Here is a 21,422-nt window from a genome sequence, read left to right as displayed (position 1 = left end):
TTACTCGAGCTTACACACACACACACACACACACACACACACACAAGTTACACTATTCATTTTCTACACAAGTTTTGAAACTTTGAATGCGTTTGAGTGCTCTCTTAAAGCACACTGTACTACTGTAAAAGTGGAAACTTTCGCGGTGTGGAAATTTTCGCGCATTTTGCTCAACCAGACTCTAGCGTGAAAATAAAAGCATGTAAATATTTTTGTATGCCATATGTTCGAGTAGTTAATGTCCTGATTTCGTGGAATTAAAAACACACAAAATCCATCTTATCCCGCTGCACGCGAAAAATCACTCGCGCGAAAATATCCACTTTTACAGTATACCATACCCTCATGAGCGCTCGAAAAACTCCCAACAGTGTATCGTATCGTACCATACCAAGCCAAAAGTGGACCATTTCCCAATGTGCTCCAAAACTGGACTATACTGTACCAAAAATTGGCATAAGAAGAATGCCTGCAACACATACTATGTTCTAATGCAAAGAGTTGATTCTCTTTATTCAGGACGCCTGTATGTAGTGTAAGCGTGCCAGGTGCAATAATTCATCAAGTATGCTCTCTCCACAGTGTGTTTGAATGCTCCAATCTGGCATGGTACGGCACAATATGGTATTGTTTGGTTTGGTTCAGTTCGCTTTGTAGCGTTCAAACACGGCCGTTTACCACTAATATTCCTTTATTTTTGGGAAAAAAATATACTTGCTGTATTTTATCACACAGACACATTTGTCAAACCCAGATTCAACACTGACATCAGTTGCTTTAATAGCACTCATATACATGCGTTTTGTATGATGTTACCTTTTTGAGGACAACATATCAAACAAGTACATAATTAAAATCCAGCAAAGAAAGTTTTTCTAAAATTCTGAAAGGGGGTTCTTGTATTCTGAAAATAAATTGATATTTGTCAAGTGGCATTAATCAACCATTTGTACCATCCATCTTGACCATAGATACAAAAAGACATTTTTGTTAAGAAAGTGTTCTGTGCTGATTAAAAAAATGGAGACTGCTCCGTAGCCTTGAATCATCAAAATGCTTATTACAGAAATGTAAACCATCTTGCAATACTTCACTGTTCACTGTGAATGACACATTTAGCCCTACTACCACAGACACTAACACAGGATAGTTAAACAGCATTTCTGAAGTCTCTGGCAAAACAGGAATTGCGTCTTGTGAGGTCTTGTTCTACAAACATACATTCCTGATACATGATTGGCGTAGATTCACTGAACTGTCAAATGGAACAGAAAAAATGTGCTGCAACAAAAATTTTCCGATGAGTTTGGGAAACACCAACCCATTCGGTCACGTAAATTGTAAAGGGTGAGGCAACTTTACGTCAATCATAACTTTCTAAACTTCACAGAGTTTCATTTGAATTGGGGAAATACTACCACAATTCAAGCAAACACATGGAAGAATTTTGAACCTTGTCTATGAAATATATCATATGTATATCACTCTGTTGCAAAGGACAGAAATTAGGGAGCAATGTAAATAGGAAGCATGGGTGCAAATTCCTGGTCCGTATCCTTAGAAGGATGTATAGTGTACTTTCGATATTTTAAAATCACAGACAGATGAGATCTTTGTTTCTAATGTGAGCTGAGAGTGGTACCTGTTGAGGCCAGTAGTGTCAAAGACTCAAGAGCCTCATTAGGAGATGCAGCAGAACACAGGACTCCTCTGCAATGTCAACTTGTAAGGGTCAAAGTTCAGTGAGCCTCATCTCCTTCAGCAGTGTCTCCCAGAACACAGCACCTCCATGGATAGGAGCCTGAAGGTCACATTCACTAACACTCGTCACAGTCATCCAGGATCACCAAAAGAAGAAGAAGAAGAAAAAAATCAAAAACACTGTCTCCTTGATGTGAGTGGAGTATCATCCCCAGAATGAAATGGTACACCCCGGAGATAACGTCTCATCTGGTGACTCCCACAATCTCACTTGATAACCCTGACCTCAGTATATTGTCAGTCACAATCGTCCTGCAAAATTTGTTGTGTTGTGGGTCAACTCATCGTGACGTCACCATCAGTTGTGTCTGTTTTACCCTTTTTCTTGGCCAGGTACTGCTTGTACTGCACTTTGCAGCTCTTGAACCACTCGATCTTCTTCTTGATCTGTTTGGGCGTGTCTTGGTAGTAGTTTTTTGCATCGCGTGCCATGGCCTAGGAAATAGTAGCAAGGAGTACCAAAGATGAAAGGGGAAAAGAGAAAAGATGCTTTGAATAATACTTGTCATACAAAAGTTGCGTATCAGTAAAAACTTCTGCCAAGATAAGGTGCACACAAGACAAAGATAATGACATTTTGATTGCAAGCATATAATTATATTCATAAAGCTCAAAATTTTCTCACACATTAGAATACAGTACCAAAGTGTGATGCAATGGCCATTTATTTCTACAGAAACTGGTTCTATACAACCTCACATGGCTCGAGTGATAATGCGCACACCTGGTTCCAACCCATGCTATACCACAACACTGTGATTTCATCATGTCTCTACTCTATGATAATGATTTTTTTTTTCTTTTTTACTCATGATGTTACTGCAAACCCATTTTCCTCATTTACTTCACCAGGCAAACCTTCAAACAACACCAATCTACTTAGCTCCAAAATTTCTGTTTCATTCAAAATCAATTCCTTTCACAATTACTTTCTTTTTTAGGGTTACAATGAATTCTCATGTACAGAGCATGATAATATCAAACAAGTGTGGTACGCGATTGCTTTCACCCTCCATTTCCTGTATGAATCCTGTGCATCCGTTATAACAATCAGATATCATCCTGACTGCAATATATCAGAATACTGTCATCGGTTACTTCAACCTGCAACACACTAACATAGACTAACAATTATGCGACTGAAAACTAATGACGATTAAGATTAACAGCCTCAAGCTGAAAAAAACAAAACAAAACACATGATGAGCTCTTGAAGCACAATTAGGTTTATTCTATGAGTTGCCAATATGATACACAATTTGGCATAATTTCTTGGACAATCTCATACAGATAAGAACAAAGAAACAAAAGGGGATGGGTTCTTATGAAAGCTACAGATCACAAATAGCTCCACACTGCCTTCTTTAGAAAAGATAATATCTAGTCTAAATGCCTTCAAAGTCTCCTACAACATGAAGAGGAACAAACAACAAAAGCAATTCAATAAAAAAATTAGTACGCATGCAGCTTGTTAGACAAGGGACTCACCTTGTAATCTTTTTCATACTTTTCCATCATGTAGATGCAATAATTGGCCATCGGCTCTGATATCCTCTCACGCTTCTTTGTTGGCTGATCGGCGATCGATTGCAATTCTGCACAATAAACCATACATCATCAGTCAAAGATGGTTAAAGTATCAACAAGGAACACTGAGAAAATAAGGAACCCTTTCTACCTACAAAGCAGCCATAAAAAAGTAGTACTCTACTCCATGTTAACACTCACTGAAGTACAAAATACAAAGAGCAAAACCAAGCAAACATACAAGTACACATTTAAAATCCGAATTGAATACATAATAAGAAATTATGGAATGTTAGAGTTTTACATAATGGAATGAAACAGGCACATTGGTTGCAACCACATAGACATTTACATTATAAAAGGTGATGTTATCACAAAACAATTGTTTTAATAGACTAAACATGTGCTTTTTCCGAAAATCATCTTTGTCATAAATAATTTAGCAACTGCAACTCCTTCACTCTTAAGTCTTTACTTGAAGATTGCAACAACAACGACAACACTATCATTCAATGTGAAACATCTACTCTTTTTTATTTCATTTCAAAATAACACACACTTAGGCCAGGATACTCAACAATACTGAATAAACACAGTCTCTACTGCTAAAGACTTACTCAAAAGCTCACATTCTACATGGGTTCAGAACGATCACAATCAAAATCTCATGAGAGTTTTCCTGATCAGGCAATTTTATCATCATTTGATTGGTGAGCTAGAACATTTCATGGAAAATATAAATCGTCCTTTTTTCTGACAATGGTAAAAAAGAGACAAAACAAACATGAGACATTTCAGGGTACTCTTGCAGATATAGTGCACTTGCATAGAAAGCAGAATGTCCGTGCGCCAATTGTACTAGTGTTTCACTATTTAATGAGGACTTATATTAAATCATAAGATTTGCCATACCTTCAGCTACAAACTGTTTTTCTGCTGGCCCTGGCTTATCACCAACATCCATAGCCTCTGTCAAAGCTGGTTTCATTCGCTCCTGTATTGGCAGCAATTTCAGGGATACAAAAATAATTATGATGAGAAATAGAACATGATTATCAAATAAAAAAGACTTACTGTATAGACTGAGAAGACAGACTAAAGAATTGATGGAGGAAATCATTAAATGATAGTTTTGAAATTTTGCAGAAATATAAACAATGCCATACAAGAGTATACAAGACATTCATAACTACAACTAAGTCACTTCTGAGAATGATACCGGTACTTTTGAAAAGACAAAAATGGACCATCAGCTTGCATTAGCCTGCTTGCACAAAAGTAGTGACGACTGTTGTCTTTAATTTGCATACAAAATTAGACTGGAAGAGCTTTTTTTTCCCCGTTTGTTTTCTTTGTAGTTTAATTGACGTACAGGCTTTGGGCTAAAAGTATCGAAATATTGAAACCCTGAAAACTAAATGCCTCCTTGACCCCTTGAGGCTGCTGGATATGAACGCACACTAGCTTTCATATTTCAAGTTGCCAAAGTACCAAATATGAAATGAACATCAGTCTGTTTTAAAGGTTGCTGGTACACATTGCTCGGTGATAATGTGACCGAGTTTGCAGAACATATTTGCAAATCTATAATTTGTGACATTCAAGACAGCAATATGATTATATCATGTTGCTTTTCAGTGAGATCCATACATGGGTATCAAACTGTATTTCATATCAAGCATATCACCATATCACCATTTGTCTTCTTTTTTTGTCTTCTTCTTCTTTTTCAAAACAAGAGGGGTGGGGAGGCATTGACACTACTGATGCCATAGGACTGTGCCAAGTACTGCCAACAAACATATTAATCAAAGCGTAGCAGTATTGAATTTGAATGTGTTTAAAGACCTTGAAAATTAAGCTTGTGTAAGATATGCCTCCGATTTTTGCATTGCTACCTAAATGTCAGGGATAGCCACACCAGGCGTTTGTACATTAACGACATCAAGATCAAGATCAAGATCAAGTGAACAAACAAAAAATTGTGACAAACAAACCTGAGCTGTTGGGATGCGTAGAGTCTTGTTGGGATTGGATGACAGGCCCATCGCCAGCATATTAGCATTGACAGATTTCCTCTTATCCCATGCCTCCTTAATAGGTTGACTGCATGAAAAGGGGGGGGGGGGGTAAGGAGAGAGAGAGAGGGAAAAACTAGATAAATATGGGTATACCTCAGTCCAAGGATAGGTAATATATTTCTTAAACTCAACTCTGATGCGTAATATATGCCACATATTTCGTGGATGTAATTCCTTGCCAATTCAGACTTGTACACGTTCAGTAATTTCACAAGTCACTGACTTTGCAATCAAGAACCACATTGATGTATGGAAGTATTATTCCTCTTGAAGAGACAAGTAAGCAATTGTCCCATCCGATCTAAAAGACGATAGACAAGCGCATATGATATTTGTGTTACAGGATGCAATACTCTGTGAGTTGATTACTTTGGAATATCTCAATTAAAACAAGATATACAGTTAAACTCGCATAAGTCGATCTTCTCGGGACTGAGCAAAACACATCGACTTAAGCGATTTTCGACTTGTGCGTAAGTCGAAAAAAAAATCGACTTACAGTTTCACCATAGGTACATACATGTATGTTTAATGTACGTAAGTACATGTATGTTGTCTACTCTGGAGCCGAGAGCTGGAGCGGTGTGCCGCAGCACGGGTCGCCCAGCAGGGCCGCGGCTAACTTTGCATGGACAGTGCATTAGTATTGGCACAGGTCCGATTACTTTACACCCTTGTTAAACCTCGGGGAAGTGAATATGAACGATATTTGAGCAGTGATTGATTCCAGTTTACCATACCGTGGCTTGAAATGCGTGTAGAGGTGCAATTCCGATTTACCTGTGCCCGTAACTTTCCCCCTACTTTCCGCTTTGAAAACTCAGCAGCTTCATCCATTATACCACTCCACTGCACAGCGTTGCAAATGCCAAGCTACATGTACACTGCAAGCTCAATACTGTACATGTAAATGAACGCATGTGTACTGTACGAACGCTGTACGAACGTAGCGCAGCAGCTGACAGGGCTGTACCAGCGGACCTCCAAATACGAAGAGAGTTAAACGATCCCATGCGATCGCTTTGAATTTTGATTTTAGATAATTTTTTTTGGTCACCTCAAACTCATCTGACAAACAAAATAATGATGAGTAATAAATAATGAATAATAAATGACAGTGATTTATTACACAATAAAATCTTATTCGACTTAGGCACAGTGAATTCAATGGTTTTTCCGTGAAAGTGTTCTTGGAATTTCATCGACTTAGGCGAGTATTCGACTTACAAAATTTGACTTGTGAGTGAATTAATACACGTACGTCAATGGGGAAAAATCAGGACTTTTTGAAATCATCGACTTACGCGATTATTCGACATATGCGACGTTGACTTAGGCGAGTTTAACTGTATGTTTAATAAAAACACAACAGAATACACTATGACCATCATGTATACAGTACTCAGCTAGCCAGTCATTGTGAGATGGTGAGAGATTAAGTCATACTACAGGCATGAAGAAGAGAATATATCTCACTACAGAAATGCAGACCAAAAAATGTGTCAAGACGTTTCAGGTTTAGAAGCTCATCTACAATGTATAAGAGAGTATGTTAATAGTGCAGTTAAAGGCACTGTTACACTGCTCAAATGTACTGCCATGATTGCTACCATCCTTGAAACTACAGTCAAACCTGTCTATAGCGGCCACCTAAGGGATACGGGAAAAGTGGCCGTTATAGACAGGTGGCCGCTATAGACAGGTAACATGCATCATCGTTGTATACATCTATATATACTTACATGTACATGTACATGTATGTGTGTACATATGCACATGTGTGTATCATGCATAGAACAGTGCCGGTGTTTATGAAATTGTTGCACAGTACATGATGTAGCATGTGCAGTCACTAGTGCCTTATTGTGACTGAATAAGTGATGAATGCAACGGTGGCGATCACTGAACGTTGCCCAGGAATGACTGGCACGGCTAACAAGCAGAAAAACACGCTGAATTATCGGCTCGGCTACGGCTCCATCGGGTTTTTGGCCGCTATAGACAGGTTAAAATCTACCGCGGGAAACAAAATTTGTGGCCGCTGGCCGCGTTAGACAGGTGGCCGCTATACACAGGGTCTTTAACATTGCTTTTCTCTCGGGGGGATTTTTCAGTGGCCGCTATAGAGAGGTGGCCGCTAAGGCAGGTTTGATTGTATATATTTTGTACATGTTACACAGAAAATTTCAAGAAATGGCAAAGCACATACAATGCACCATGGGTATCAGAATCTCAAATGTACAATTTAGGCAAGAACACATGTCTTGATGTGGATGCCAGGTGCACAAATGTAACACCAGTACATGGCAACCATTGAACTAAGCAGCCATTCAAGCACATAGCTAGCATGTTACACTACATGATAAAATCATTATGGCTAGTATGATCCTTTTCATGTTATTTTGGTAGTGCAACCTCAAAAGTCCTGCAAATGTTCAAATCGATACATAGGCCTATATGTTTAACATAAAGTCAATTTTGCTGAATGATGATTTCATTGAAATTTTGGAGGTCACAGTAGGATGGCAAGCACACTGTGGGGAGGCTGAAATGTGGAAATATAATTCGGCACACTTTGACCTGTTGAGGACGAGTACCGAGTATACTCGGGCAGGTGTCTATGGGAAATATGTGTTGTAACAAAATCAGTCTGTCCTCAATGGGTTAAGGAAACAAAAGCCTATATATACACAAATAATCACTGTGGATTGAGAGAAAGCAGCAAAATTAGAAGAACAAAGTTTCACAAAAATCAAACAATCCATTCAAAAGTTGATGAATTTTTTAAATTTCAGTGCTGTCATCGCTGGATTTAAGGAGATCAGCTACTAAATTTATACTTTATGATGTCATTATGCACAAAAACATCAAGAAAATACAACAAAAAAAAAATCAATATTTTTTCACCCTACTTTCATTTTTAGCATACTGAGTGATACATGTAAAGAACTTAACTTACCGTATCTCTTTCAGAAACATGGGATATAATATTTACCCTTTTGATAAAAATGCGTATGTACTTTACATGGAAAATCAAATTTTGTGGAATTCTCCTCATTAAGTTTTATTCTCTCAACACTGTTGTCCGCGATGATATGAAGTGTCGTACTAAAAACTTGTCTCATTATCCAGCGATGACAGCACCAAAACTTAAAAACGCATAACTTTTGAACGAATTGTCTGATTTTCCTGTAAGCATATTAAACTTTCACACTTTCACTGATGTGTTTGCTGCTTTTACTCAATCTACACTTTTATCCGGGCTTTCGTTCCCCGTAATTAAATGAGCGCCGAGTGACATTTTGACTCAAGGTCAATGCCCATAACCAGGCCATAACTGAGCCATAGGCCATATTGGTGTAACTGTCGCTGCACCTTCGTGACGTGGCCATTTGGTATTACAGTGCACTCATGTAAACAAACGCTGTTATAACAAAATTCTAGTTACAACAAAATAAAAATCCAGATGGCAACATTATTGGCTCTACAACACCTATGTTTTTTATTGTTTTTTTGTTCGGTAAGAAAACTGCCGGTCCCGTGGCTGTAGAGAAGACCATTTCATTTTCAATATGAATCAATCACATTATCTGTCCGTGACGTGTGTAAAATTATTGGCTAGACTTGCATATCTACCCCCGCTAAAATTGAAAAAAAAAATAAGAAGAAAATATATTTAGTCATAAAACACATTTATATCTTTGCATATAGGTAGAAATAGATAAAAACCTATAAAAATGTAATAGTGAAAATTTACTCACCAACTTTATTTCACGTAGGTGGGACTAACATTACACTGCTAGCAATTAATCCTAATCTTTGTGTGTACTTTACAGCCAATTGTTTGTCGTGATCAAGTTTAAGCGATAATGCCACGTCATTTCCTCCGAATTAAGCTCCTGGTGGACAGTAGTTGTAAAAAAGATGAATTCCATGGAACCAGATTCTATTGCTAGCAAATTAATGTAACTTACAGTTCAAAGACTGATGGCATGGATGGACACCGTACTTTGCTGTGTGTACGCGTTTGCACAAGTATACGTTGCTCGGTTGAAGGTAACTCGCCACAATTATTAGACAACTCGGCCGTGACCATGTACAGGTTTACGGTCAGGATGTAAAAATTTTATTTAGATGGTTACAGCTTATGATTAGGGTTAGGGTATAGGGTTAGGGTCAGGGTAAGTGTTAGGGTAACGTTGATCCCGCAGTCCTAGGGTTACGCGGACCAGGTGTCCTATCACCTAGGGTGACGCGGACCCGGTGTCCTAGGGTTTGGGTCAGGGTTAGTGTTAGAGTAATGTTGACCCCGGTGTCCCAGGGTTAGGGTCAGGGTTAGTGTTAGGGTAACGTTGACCCCAGTGTCCTAGGGTGCCGCAGACCCCAGTGTCCTAGGGTGACGCGAACCCTGGTGTCCTACGGTGACGCCTACCCCGGTGTCCTATAGGGTGACGCGGACCCCTGGGTTATGCGATTCCCTGTGACACAGACTCTTAATAATTATCCATCTATAGATTTAAACCTTCACTATGGTTTTCATTTTATGCACATAACCCTTCAATTGCCTGAAAAACAGTCAAGACTAGAAGAATGAGGTCGGTCTGTACTGGGGTGAAACTTCATTTGCCGAGACTGCATCTGCAAAACAAGGCAAGGCAGACGACTCGGAAGAAAGTATGAAAATAGTGCCATCTACAGCGAGTCGAGCATAGTTAGAACCTAGTATATTAGTACAGTTGATGCATTGTATATTTTTAATCATGAACTAGATTTAGAACCCTCTGCTCTACCTCTGCCTCGGAGCTCATCGTGCAGCACGTTTGTGAGGACACTGACTGGGCTCAGATACTTGTGACAGTGAGTTTGTGACCCAGACCCATAGTTTCGGCAGAATGCATTCTCTATCTATTATGTCATGTTTGTCATTTCAGGTACTTTGCAGGAAGTCCACTTGAGATACAGATGGCGATCGTCAAAAGGAGAGACAGAAAGAAAGGGAAAGAGAGGGAGAGGGAAGAGAGAGAAGGAAGAAGGGCCAGGGCCCGCAGGGGACATGTGAGAGGAGAGTAAATATTTTTTTCGATGTTTTTTTTTTTTTTTTTCAGTAATGACCCCCCCCCCAAAAAAAAAAATAAAATAAAAAAATACCACGCCCCATTTTTTATTCGACCCCCAGCCATGAGCCAGGCCCCATCAATTTTAGAATGTCAAACTACACTAGATCTAGATCTAGAGAGCTGTTTTCATGCAATTTTAGCGGAGGGTACATATCGAACACTGTAGCGGGGGGTACATATGGAAGTCTTTCCAAATTATTTTTGTCTTGAAATACCAATAAACTGGATGTTGTTGTACTATGTTAAATGTAGTACACAGAGCTCTGTATTTAAACACAACTGGACGTATGGTCACGTCGACGCGACGTGGATCGTGGACATGGACTGTCTCTCAGAAAGTGAAGTAATAGGGACTTTTCGATTTGCACGTTGAGCCAGGCGTCACCCTGTTATGACGTAGTTTTTACGTACTGCGCATGCGCGAGTGTCGACCCTCGGCTCATCGCACAAATTTCGAACGCGTTAACCCCGGTAATCACCGTCCACCCAAATCGGTTGCGCCACCCTCAACCCACCCTTGCTATGACGTCACACTCCTCTCGGGTATCGTGCGAAAGAGCACGACTCTCGGGAAATCCGTGCTCAGTTCACCTGTTTTCCTTTTTCTTTCGAGAGAATATTTATATTCTAATTACATGAAAGCTTATGATCTTGACACGTCGCAGCAACAGCGCTGACATACAAACTACAGCCTCTGGTACCTACTTTATTTGCCCGTTTTCACTGTTTCGCACTTTGCAACTGCCTACCGTAGTCCCACACATGCATTTACACGTAATGCTGTACGCAAACAGATTTTGGTGCTTTTGGCCTAGCTAGTGCAGCAGTGCATTTGCCTAATAGTCTTACCATGCATCATGTTTAAAAATCCACATAATACCTCCCAGGATACGCATCTAGTCAAAGACAAAATAAATATTACAAGTACAGAAACGAGTCACAAATTCCGCTAATATGCACGCAAGGCACAGGGCCTGCTGCCTCCTGCACACGCCACGAGACGTGACGCCGGCGCCCGAAATCGAAATGTGTTTTAGCAGCGGGTCAACGTACAGACGTGACGCCTTGACGTACGGTTGCGCTCGGCGGCACGTCCTTCTCGTTCACCCAATCGAAAACTCCCTAATACCACACATGAACAACAGCATATGGGACTACATGAACATGTGACCGGTATTGGTAGTCTTTCATTAAAAACACAACATACCACTCTATAGCAGGGAGCTTATTCCTTTTCTTCCAAAGTTTCCGACGATTCGCATTATAGTTGAACTTGCGCCTCTGTCTCGCAGCCTTTGTCTTTGCCATTTTGTAAACACCTTGTGGGTGCAAAGATGCCAAACTCCGCACGACAGCACTGTCAGTGTCAGTGCAGTCAAAATGCACACGGAGATGCAATATCTCCAAAGGTGGTAAAATATTGCGTAATCTATATTTAAAGATAGAATTATGTCCTTCGATCACGACATTTATAAGGGTTGCCCAGGTCAGTTTTGCGATCAGACAGCTCAAGCTAATTCGATTTTGCGACAACTGCAGAATATATAATTAGTCCTAAATCTACATTAAAGTACCATATCTTCTTTTTTTTTTGTAATGAAAATGGAATACTAGTCGTAGTGTTTCATTGAATTTTCAAGCATTTTTTTTTCTCCGTCTTGTGTGCGGTTTAGCTGTTTATGAAGCAAGGCTACCCAGACAAGATGCTTCAGACCATTAGGCCTAATCTGTTACTGTAAAAGTGGATATTTTCGCGCGACTAATTTTTTGCGCTCCACGGGGCAAGAAGAGTTTCGCGTGTTTTTAATTCCGCGGAATCAAGACATCTATTCCCATACTTTTATTTTCGCGCTAGTTTCGGGTTGCACAAAATGCGCGAAAATTTCCACTTTTACAGTACTCAGAGATTGAAAAAAGGCAGGGTTGGAGCCACAGGCTTTGCCGCACTAGCTCATCTCTAAAGGGGCCTTTTATTTCAAGGAACACTTCACCTTTCACTTTAATACGAAATCACCCTTGAAGGTGAAGAAAACGTCACTTCTTTACAGTTAGATTGACTACGTAATATCAAGTTAATGTGACTGGATGAAGCATGATAAATCATAGAAATGAGATATATGCAGGGCGGGGGAGCCCCTCCCACCCCCACATTTTTTTTTTCTGTTACCCCGGAAGTGGCAGTAGAAAAAGAAAATAGAATAAAACCTTTGAACATGGTAAGACCTTTGTTTTTGTGCTGAAGAGCTTTTTTTTTTTTTTCCTTGTCAGCTGAAGAAACCCAGAAGTGGCGCGAGAAGTTGCACTGAAGACCTCTTTTTTTTCCTTTCCTTTTTTTTAGCTCATGAAACCTGGAAGTGCCCCCCCTTTTGAAAACATAGTGCTGATATGTACCAGGAAATCAACATAGTAGATCCCCCTCTCCCATTTTAATTGACCTAGCCTTCTATATCATGCCTTTTGAATGTATACTGTCAAAATATTCAGAACTTATTAAATTCATAGAGTATATTGCAAAAAAAAAAATAAATAAATGCACCTTTGGATTCTAACCTGACAAATTCGGGTTGTAGCAGACAGAGATTTTGAACGAGGTATTTTTGAACATTTTTTTCATGTGCTATCATACCCGAATTTCTTCTTACCATGCTCAAATTAAGATGATTAGCATTACAGGTTTACCTGATAAAGGATGGCGACAACCAAAACGGAGCCAATAGCGATACGCTGTGCTGCTTCAGACCTCGGTGTGTTACTTTAATTTCCATTGCGACGTGTGCATACACACGGGCATTAACTACTCGCCAGCTATTGCATATTGATTCTTAGAAAATGGCTGCAATCAAGGAGAAAGCTGTGCCCAATGTCCCAAAGGAAGTGAAGGAACCTTTTCAGTATCCTGGGGAGTTGCCTCCCGAGCTCCACGACTGGGTTCCCTACCAACATGAGGGCTTCAAAGAGAAGTTTGTGAAGAAAGTGAAGCAGAATCCTTTCGTTCCCATCGGTGAGTAGCCAGCTGAACAGTTCAGTTGAAGTCGGACGCTAATCTGCTGTGTGCTGTGCAGTCCGAAGGCTCAGCTCCGCTCCTGACCGAACCGGTCGTAGCGCGTGGCGCAGCATCAAGGCGGCAGGCGCGGACGGCCACCGCCATCCGCGCCAGCCATAGCCAGGGTATGTAGGGCCAGTTCATTGACCCTACCCGCCAAAATATCGACAATCCTTCATAATATCCACAACAATTCCCGGCCCGGATCACTACCAAAATTTAATTACCTGTTCCTTGTATAATTCTCAACCTTTCCTGTAAGCTTCATCCAAATCCGTTTGGCGTTCATAACTAACTTTTTTAGTTATTTTGCACACAGACAAAAAAATAAACAAATGCCAATAAAAACATCACCTCCCTTGGCGGAGGTAATAAAGTGAAGCCCATCCATTGTTTGCCAGCCATGAACATTTGCTCACTTTCAATTGCTAATTGGCATTTATAGCCATTTTTAAAGTCAGAAGAAAATGTTGAATACCTGAAACAGACGTACTGCCATGCCATATGGCGTGGCCGTACGTCTGTTAACACAACCCAAAAGTTAACACAACCCAAAACTAAGTAATACCAATGCCTGATATAATGATGCGTTTGTGGATGAGTTCTTTATCTGGATTCTGATTGTACTACTGACATGAATCTGTGATTACACTGTGACACTGCACTAACAAGATTTTCAACAGACTTTGGCAAAATACACTTATTACACTACAAATATGATATATTTTTGGCAGGTAACAAACGATTGCAAAACATTCCATCATTTCCATGCATCTCAAGTTATGACTCAAGAAACAGAAAATACTTCGTGTTGTTTTTAATTTTTGTGATCGCAGCTAGCAGTGTAGCACTAAGAATTGGCTTGCACTCTTAACTTTATTACTTTGTAGTTGTACATATAACTGATGCACAGTACAAAAATGTCCTGAGAATGTACATGTTTAATGGTGATGATTGTTATTATTCTGCAATTAATTACTGGAAAAGTTTAAACCCTAATGTTACTTAGACCTCCCTGAAAGAAACAGAATAATGAAAAAGGTGATTGTAGTCACTATCAAGGCAGAAGAAGAAAAAAAAAATAAACAAACACACATGATGATGAATTGTATCGTAAAGGTTATGTAATGATAGTACAACAGTCCAGCCAAGCAAGATGCCTACCTGGTGTGTAGGCATGTTGATACTGGCGTGCATACTGTATGCGACCAACAATGATCTTGAACTTCATGAACCAGCTCACAACTTGAGTTGTGCCTCTAAAGACCTTGTTTTTCTCCTTTGCAGTGTAAAGTGTTCTTTCATATCCATCTTGCCAGCTGTCCATGCATTTTATACAACATGTAGTTTCTTGATGTGCTGAGCATATAGACCGATTCAATTTCGATGACCTATTCACCTACCGCCGCTAGCGGCGCTATAACGGTCGCCATAACTGGGGGCCAACGGGGGCTTCCAGCGAGCTAGCTACCCAGCGAGTTGCACTTGCAGCTCAACAGCCTAGCGTACCCGTCGCGCATAGTTAGCCGGGCCTGGCCGCTGCGCCGCGGCCGGCGACCGCCGCGCTAATATTGTGATTGTTTATTCACTGTGGGAAAAGTCGTTCAGCGGCTTTTAATGCTTTTATTTTGGACAAATTGAGTGATTCATACATATTGATCTACAATGAAAGCTTCAGAGGAAGGATCAGGAAAACATATTGTGCAGTTGTTGGGTGCACAAATAACAGAAAAAAACAACAATGGAAATGGAAGCTTCACGGCAGTATGTGCAATTCAGACACCACTGACGCATGATAAATGTGAATTAGAGACAATTAAGTGAAATACAACGGTATAAAAAATGCATAGATATCGAATGCCTACTAGATTCTCCATTTGATTAGGCTTTCACTGCATATTCGTAAAATATGTTGTTCATTTTAGAAGACAAGTTCAGATCAAAGATTTTGATAATTCACTGATTTATTCTTTTTTTAATGCTTTTGTGCACTACTTGCCAAAGTTAGAATACACTTCCTGGCTATACTATATTATTATGCCACACATTTTACAGCCTACACTACAGCGAAATAAATGTTTCAAGATGCGTTCAATTCTTAAAGGGGCCTATTGATTTCACTTCTTCAATGTTCAGCACTGAATTGACCATATTCAATTTTGGCCTGAAACTCTGACTTTGATTTTTGATAAAGTGACACTTTTAAATATTAAACCATGGATGGTGGCAAACATCCGTTTCATAATCATATTAAGAAAGTATGATTTGAAAATCACTTTTGCAGATCTTAGGCGTTAGGGTGATGTTATGCAAGGTTACTTAGACCCAAGTAGTTTTGGTTGTTGACATCAGGCAACGTAATTTAAGTTTATACGGCTTAGAAACGCCTAGATTTGTATTCCTTTTGGTTTACTTAGTTAGGCTTGCCTGAAGTTATCGACAACCGAAAATGATATAGGATGTAGGGTTCTAGAAGTCAATAGGTCTAGATCTAGTCTGGACTCTTGCCTAGAATTCTAGACAAGATCTAACGTAGATCTAGACAGATTCTACCCCGCTGGCCCGAGACTCCCGAGTAAAGGCAAAAGCCTAAAAAGGTTCAAGTTAACTGATAGGTTGCAATTTATAGCGCCATATCTAGCTCAAGGTTCTTATTCATTATTTGTATTTAATTATACCAGTTAGCCTCTCAACAGTCTATGCTTACTAGCAAGACGTCTGCCTTCGCCTAGCCATAGTTCTCCCCAGCGGTTTTTATTCTCTTACACAAATGTGAATATATGGGGCTTACACGCGAGTAACCAAGTCATCGCCAAAGAAATAGAGTCTACAAACACTCACGGATCGTACCGATATTTACCGTGAAATTCAAGTTTTGGCTACAGCCGTATGTCATCTACCCATTCGCTCATAGTCGGTAGAAGTTGTTTAATTATTTCTTTTTTTTAATTAGCTAGCGAAAAAAAAAAGTAGACTCTAGTTGTCACAAATCCAGATGCGTCGATCGCTGCCAGCGCCAGAGATAGCTAGCTGGCCGGCTGGCGCCGGGTGGTAAAAGCACTGGCTGCCGCTGGCACCCTTGCCACGCACGCAGGGCGCTTGCCGACCCGGCCTGGATGGCCCCCAGTTATGGCGTCGCCATAAGAGGGCGCACTTCCATGAACAGTCACTTGAATCGGTCTATAGTATGAAATTGGGGTCTTGTCATGTTCAGGATATTTGCAATGTAGTATGCAGAGGAGTAATTACTATTGAGCCATGGAATAAGTTAGTGCTGTGACCTCCACTCTGCTCTGTGCCATGCTTTGATTTGACCCAATGTGCCTTTGACATTACTCCTTCTTCCTCTAGGTTGTATGGCCACTGCCGGAGCACTGACGTATGGACTGGTGATGTTCAAACGAGGCCAGACGGGCAAGTCGCAAATGATGATGCGGGCCAGAGTGGCGGCCCAGGGACTGACCATTATGGCTGTGCTGGTCGGCGTTGCCATGGGAGCTGGAAAGCCGTATTACGATGTCAAGAAATAGGCACTGGCCTGTAGGATGGAGTGGGACTACGAACGTAAGAAAGAAAACAATACAAAGTGAAGGGAGATGGAGACAAAGACAGAGAAAGTAATTAGCCGGGGAGTATCTGCTCCTTCTTGGAAGGTGGATTTGTTTGTCAGCATACATGCGATTTTAAAAGTTGTGCTGAGAAGTGCATGCCTCTTCAGTGGAGTTGTCCTCTTTCTTTCTCTGCCCAAGTGTTTCCGAAGATTAGAAGTTCTTGTGTCCATGCAAGTGAAACCATGGTAATAGATAAACAACAGCTAAATGATCATAAAGGGAATTTCATACTGAGAAAAGTATTCTGCTGGGAAGTTCATCCCAAAAGGGTCACCAGAGTGACTAGCTGGATTAAGGTTTAATGTTCTGTCCAAGGTAATGCAAGACCTGTCCAGAAATGATGCAATGTTAAGAGCTTCCACTCAGTACAATCTGGAGTGCAGCTTTCAGGAAGTCCTACAGTGTCCATAATTTCATTTAATTACCGGTAGTCATCAGTGACATGTGATTTTTTGATATCAAGATAATCTTTTCTACTACATGTACAACTAAACCTACAAAATGTATGTACATTGCCTATTTAAGTCATGCCTTGAAATGTGGGTTTTGATACATGTATTCTGTCCTATGGAAAATCAATGCAGAATTGGCAATCAGTGATATGGATCTTTTTAGGCCCCTATCCAGTTTATGTGCTATCCTTCATTACAGCTGATTCTAGAGCACCTCTACATACTGTAATTGGTGATGTCCAGCCAACGAAATGTATAAATTGAAAACCTGTAAGTTACAACAACGTATGTGAGAGGAATATTGTGTGAATCAATGCTAGTGATATCTTAAGAGAGAAGTAACGTGTGTGTGCAATTTTCATTTGTATGCTTTGCTGTCAATTACTTCCACCATGTAGTGTCCAAGTTCACCATAATAACATGATGTGCATATGCACTTGTATGCAATGATCATCACTCATAGCCAACATTTTGCAGTGTAACATGCCCTTGTCATGTACCAAGGCATGTTGATGTGGGTATGATAACTAATTAAAATAATTCCAGTAAGTCTTGGAAGTTTTGAATTCGTCTGGTATCTTCAATGAGATCTTCTATATTTCACTTCCATACAGTACAGTCCAAAGGCTTTTGTAGATGATTTGTTTGTTTTTGTTTTTGTTTTAATTTTTTGGTCATGAGGAAACAAGTTTACACTCTCAAAATTTGTTTGTATTCATCAAATTGCAGGCTTGGGTCTTCAAACTCACATCATGATGTCAGAACGAAACTCAATTTTTTAGAGGAAAATCAAACTTTACAGGGCTGCCAACTCTCACGCATTGAGCGTGAGACTCACGCAATTCAACCAATTTTGACTGTCTCACTCTGATAAACGAAATCTCACGCTAAACCCCCAAAATGGAATGTACATGACTACAAAAATATCTCTAAATTCTCTGATATTCCGAATATCGATATGCCCAAGCCCAAAATGTCGAGATTTTCCTGTGCGGGTGTAAAGCTTAACCAATAATAATCGTTTTCGGTTCGCGCGCAAAGACGAGCTATTGGATTACGATTAGTTTCTACCTATACCACGTGAGCGTAGCTTGTACTTTTGGCAAATTACAGTACATGTATGGCTATGACGTGTGCTTTACATCGCTTTACATACACTGACTGTGTACGTAGTACGTACGTACGTACGGCCGCACAGCAGGCCGCCAAGCGCTAGCCAGGAGGTCGCTCCGCTCCCTCGCAGTGTCTCACGCCAAAGTCTCACTCAAGGTTGGCAGCCCTGACTTTATTGTGTGTTAACTTTTGTGTTGCTGTCGAGCAGTCATGAAAAGTGTGAAATCAGTCTGAAACAGGCAACTGTGGTTGTCATCATTGACCATATTTTAAGATTGCAAGTACCAGTGGTAAGGAAGGTGTGCTTGTGCAAACACTGTACTTGCGTGTAAATATCAGGACATGTACCTCTATGTGTATTTGTAAATGAGAAACATTAAAGAATGGAATAAACTTTTATTATCCAATGACATTTTTGTATAGTATCATGTGATATGAAGCATAGTATTGCTATTTTATGTGTACTGTAGTTAGTTGATAATCCTGCTGCAATGTACTTTGATATCAACAAGGAAACTTAGACTCTGTTTAGGGAAGATAGATTTACATGTAGCCTCTGTGTGTTTGTGTGTGTGTGCATGTGCATCTGTGACTGCCAGTGTCTTTCACATACCAATTCCCAGAAACCACATTTTTGTGGTTTAAATGATGTTACCCTTTTTATTACGATTTTACTATTGTTTCATATACAGTCAACCTCCCCTAAATAAATCTATCTGGACTGAAGAAATAGCTTCGACTTGGAGAAAAGTCAACTTTTGAGGGATTAAAATCAATAGCTTATTAAGAGAAGAGGACTTGAAAAGACCAACTTCTCGAAAGGCAATTATTCGACTTACGCGAGGTCAACTTAAGCAAGGTTGAGTGTAGTAGAGCTCTAAATTATGATGCATTTGAGCCCTTTTTGTGGTTGTTCACATACAGGTGTATAAACTAATTGTGTTTCATAGCAGAATTTTTGAAAACCTACATGTACAGAAGATTTTCATACGTTGGCAATAAAATTTAGAAGGTTAAAGGTTATGTTATTTCTTTTTCTTGTGAATTTCTTTCCAAATTTGTGCATACAACATGCATTTTATTAGTTCAACTATTCCATCTAGTCTTTCTTCATTACAAGATATTTGTACAATGAATTTCAGAGTTGTCAATTTGATGACTAAAGAGGTGGTGTCCTCAAGGATTTGATGGGATAATAAGTCAGTTCAGAGTTTGCTCATGTACACACTGGTACAAATGACCTTTCTTTTTTTCTCAGTTGGCGAGGCACTTGACTCATTTTTAAAGCAGTAACATTTTATGGAAATTTATCAATCATGCTCAAACAAAGATTTAACTTGCATATACCAGGTGACCAGAATGGTCCGTCAACACTTGGGGAAGCATCCATTTCATGATGTTGCAATGAAGGTACTTGAATTACAATACTTTTTCGAATAATATTGCCAAATACCAGGCTTGCTGTCGGGTGGATGTGCAGGCAAGCACCATGGATATGGATAACATGAATCATTATACAATGTATCACAGATAATTATCTCAGTAAATTTAAAAACCATTGAACCTGCTAGTACACATGACATTTTTCTGCTCATGCGCAAAGTGGAGCCTCGAACTGGCTTATTGGCTATGTACATGTAGTTTGAGAGGGAGAAATATATGGGACACAATCTTCAGTACAACATGTATAAGACACCAAACATGCAGAATTTTACAGTCAATTCCAGGCTGATATAATACAGAATGGAAAATGTTTATTCACCAAATCCACAGCTAGTATGAATACATTTACATCAAACTCATACTTTACACAGATCAAAACTTACAAACATTTATTTTTGAATGTACAAGATGTTTATCAAATGAAAGGAAATGTATACAGATACATGTATTTACAAGTCCAATGGGGTGAAATGATGAACACCAGGATAGTTCATTCTGGAACTAAGTCCATGAACAAATCTAGAATTTTATATACATATAACCTTGAATATCTTACAATGAAATGACTGCAACAAGTTCATTTTAACACTTTACAATTTCAACTACAGGTGGAATGAGTACATTTGCATTGGTTGTTGTCATGTTCTTCCACCATATTTATTTCTACTTGATCCAATCAAATGTTCCAACTTACAATAACGATCTAGAGATACACCACAACCCTTTACATATTCAGTGTTTCTCTTTTAAAGGTTCTCCGAAGTACAAGTAACAGCTTATTGTTGCATCATCAATTGCAGAATCCATAGAGGCCACTCTTCCCCCCCCCCCCCCCCCAGAAAACAAGACAAAATAAATGAAGATTTAAATAAATCAACTTGGAATGCTCCTCATAAAGAGCTGGATTGATGTGTCTATGTCGATGTCACATCATCAGGGGTTATTGCTGAAACTTTTTGGGCTTGATTTTTTTTTCTGTGTTGTTTTTTTTTTTTTTTTTTTTGGTGAGCTGCATGATGGAAAAAACAAACACTTCAGCAACAGCTGGTTGAGCTAGCTGTTCCTTTTTTTTTTCAATAAGACTGGGACTTTAATGCAAAAGAAAGTCATTTTTTTTTTCTAAATTGGGATTCATTAGTTACTGAAGCATATTTGGGATGAAATATTGACTGAATCTGAGATAAAGGCCTCTAATCTAAACCTGAAAATGTATTTCGAGTGCATTGTAGACAAATTTTTATCACTTATTCATGTGAAATGTTTGCTCCTAATGG

General features: G+C 39.5%; 2 protein-coding genes across 3 annotated transcripts; one reads left to right on the top strand and one right to left on the bottom strand.

Annotated features, from left to right (window-relative positions):
- Positions 1–502: 502 nt before the first annotated feature.
- LOC140242185 (nucleolar protein 16-like) lies at positions 503–11,857 on the bottom strand. Of its 2 annotated transcripts, none has more exons than XM_072321951.1 (5): positions 11,336–11,488; positions 5,286–5,394; positions 4,201–4,282; positions 3,250–3,356; positions 503–2,196 (listed from the first exon to the last, which is right to left on the bottom strand). In XM_072321951.1, the coding sequence occupies exons 1-5, from the start codon at positions 11,380–11,382 to the stop codon at positions 2,038–2,040; spliced, it is 504 nt and encodes a 167-aa protein (XP_072178052.1). In that variant the 5' UTR covers positions 11,383–11,488; the 3' UTR covers positions 503–2,037. The 2 variants fall into 2 exon arrangements, with proteins under 2 accessions (XP_072178052.1, XP_072178051.1); XM_072321950.1 differs by lacking the exon at positions 11,336–11,488 and adding an exon at positions 11,694–11,857 and having other exon boundaries at positions 504–2,196.
- A 1,458-nt stretch (positions 11,858–13,315) lies between these two features.
- Positions 13,316–19,728, top strand: LOC140241609 (HIG1 domain family member 2A-like). Its single transcript, XM_072321344.1, has 2 exons — positions 13,316–13,487; positions 16,881–19,728. The coding sequence occupies exons 1-2, from the start codon at positions 13,316–13,318 to the stop codon at positions 17,057–17,059; spliced, it is 351 nt and encodes a 116-aa protein (XP_072177445.1). The 3' UTR covers positions 17,060–19,728.
- Positions 19,729–21,422: the final 1,694 nt, after the last annotated feature.

This window comes from Diadema setosum, chromosome 18, assembly GCF_964275005.1.
Source record: "Diadema setosum chromosome 18, eeDiaSeto1, whole genome shotgun sequence".
In the NCBI taxonomy this organism is placed as follows: Eukaryota; Metazoa; Echinodermata; class Echinoidea; order Diadematoida; family Diadematidae; genus Diadema; species Diadema setosum.
This window is presented reverse-complemented; position numbering and strand designations above follow the sequence as displayed.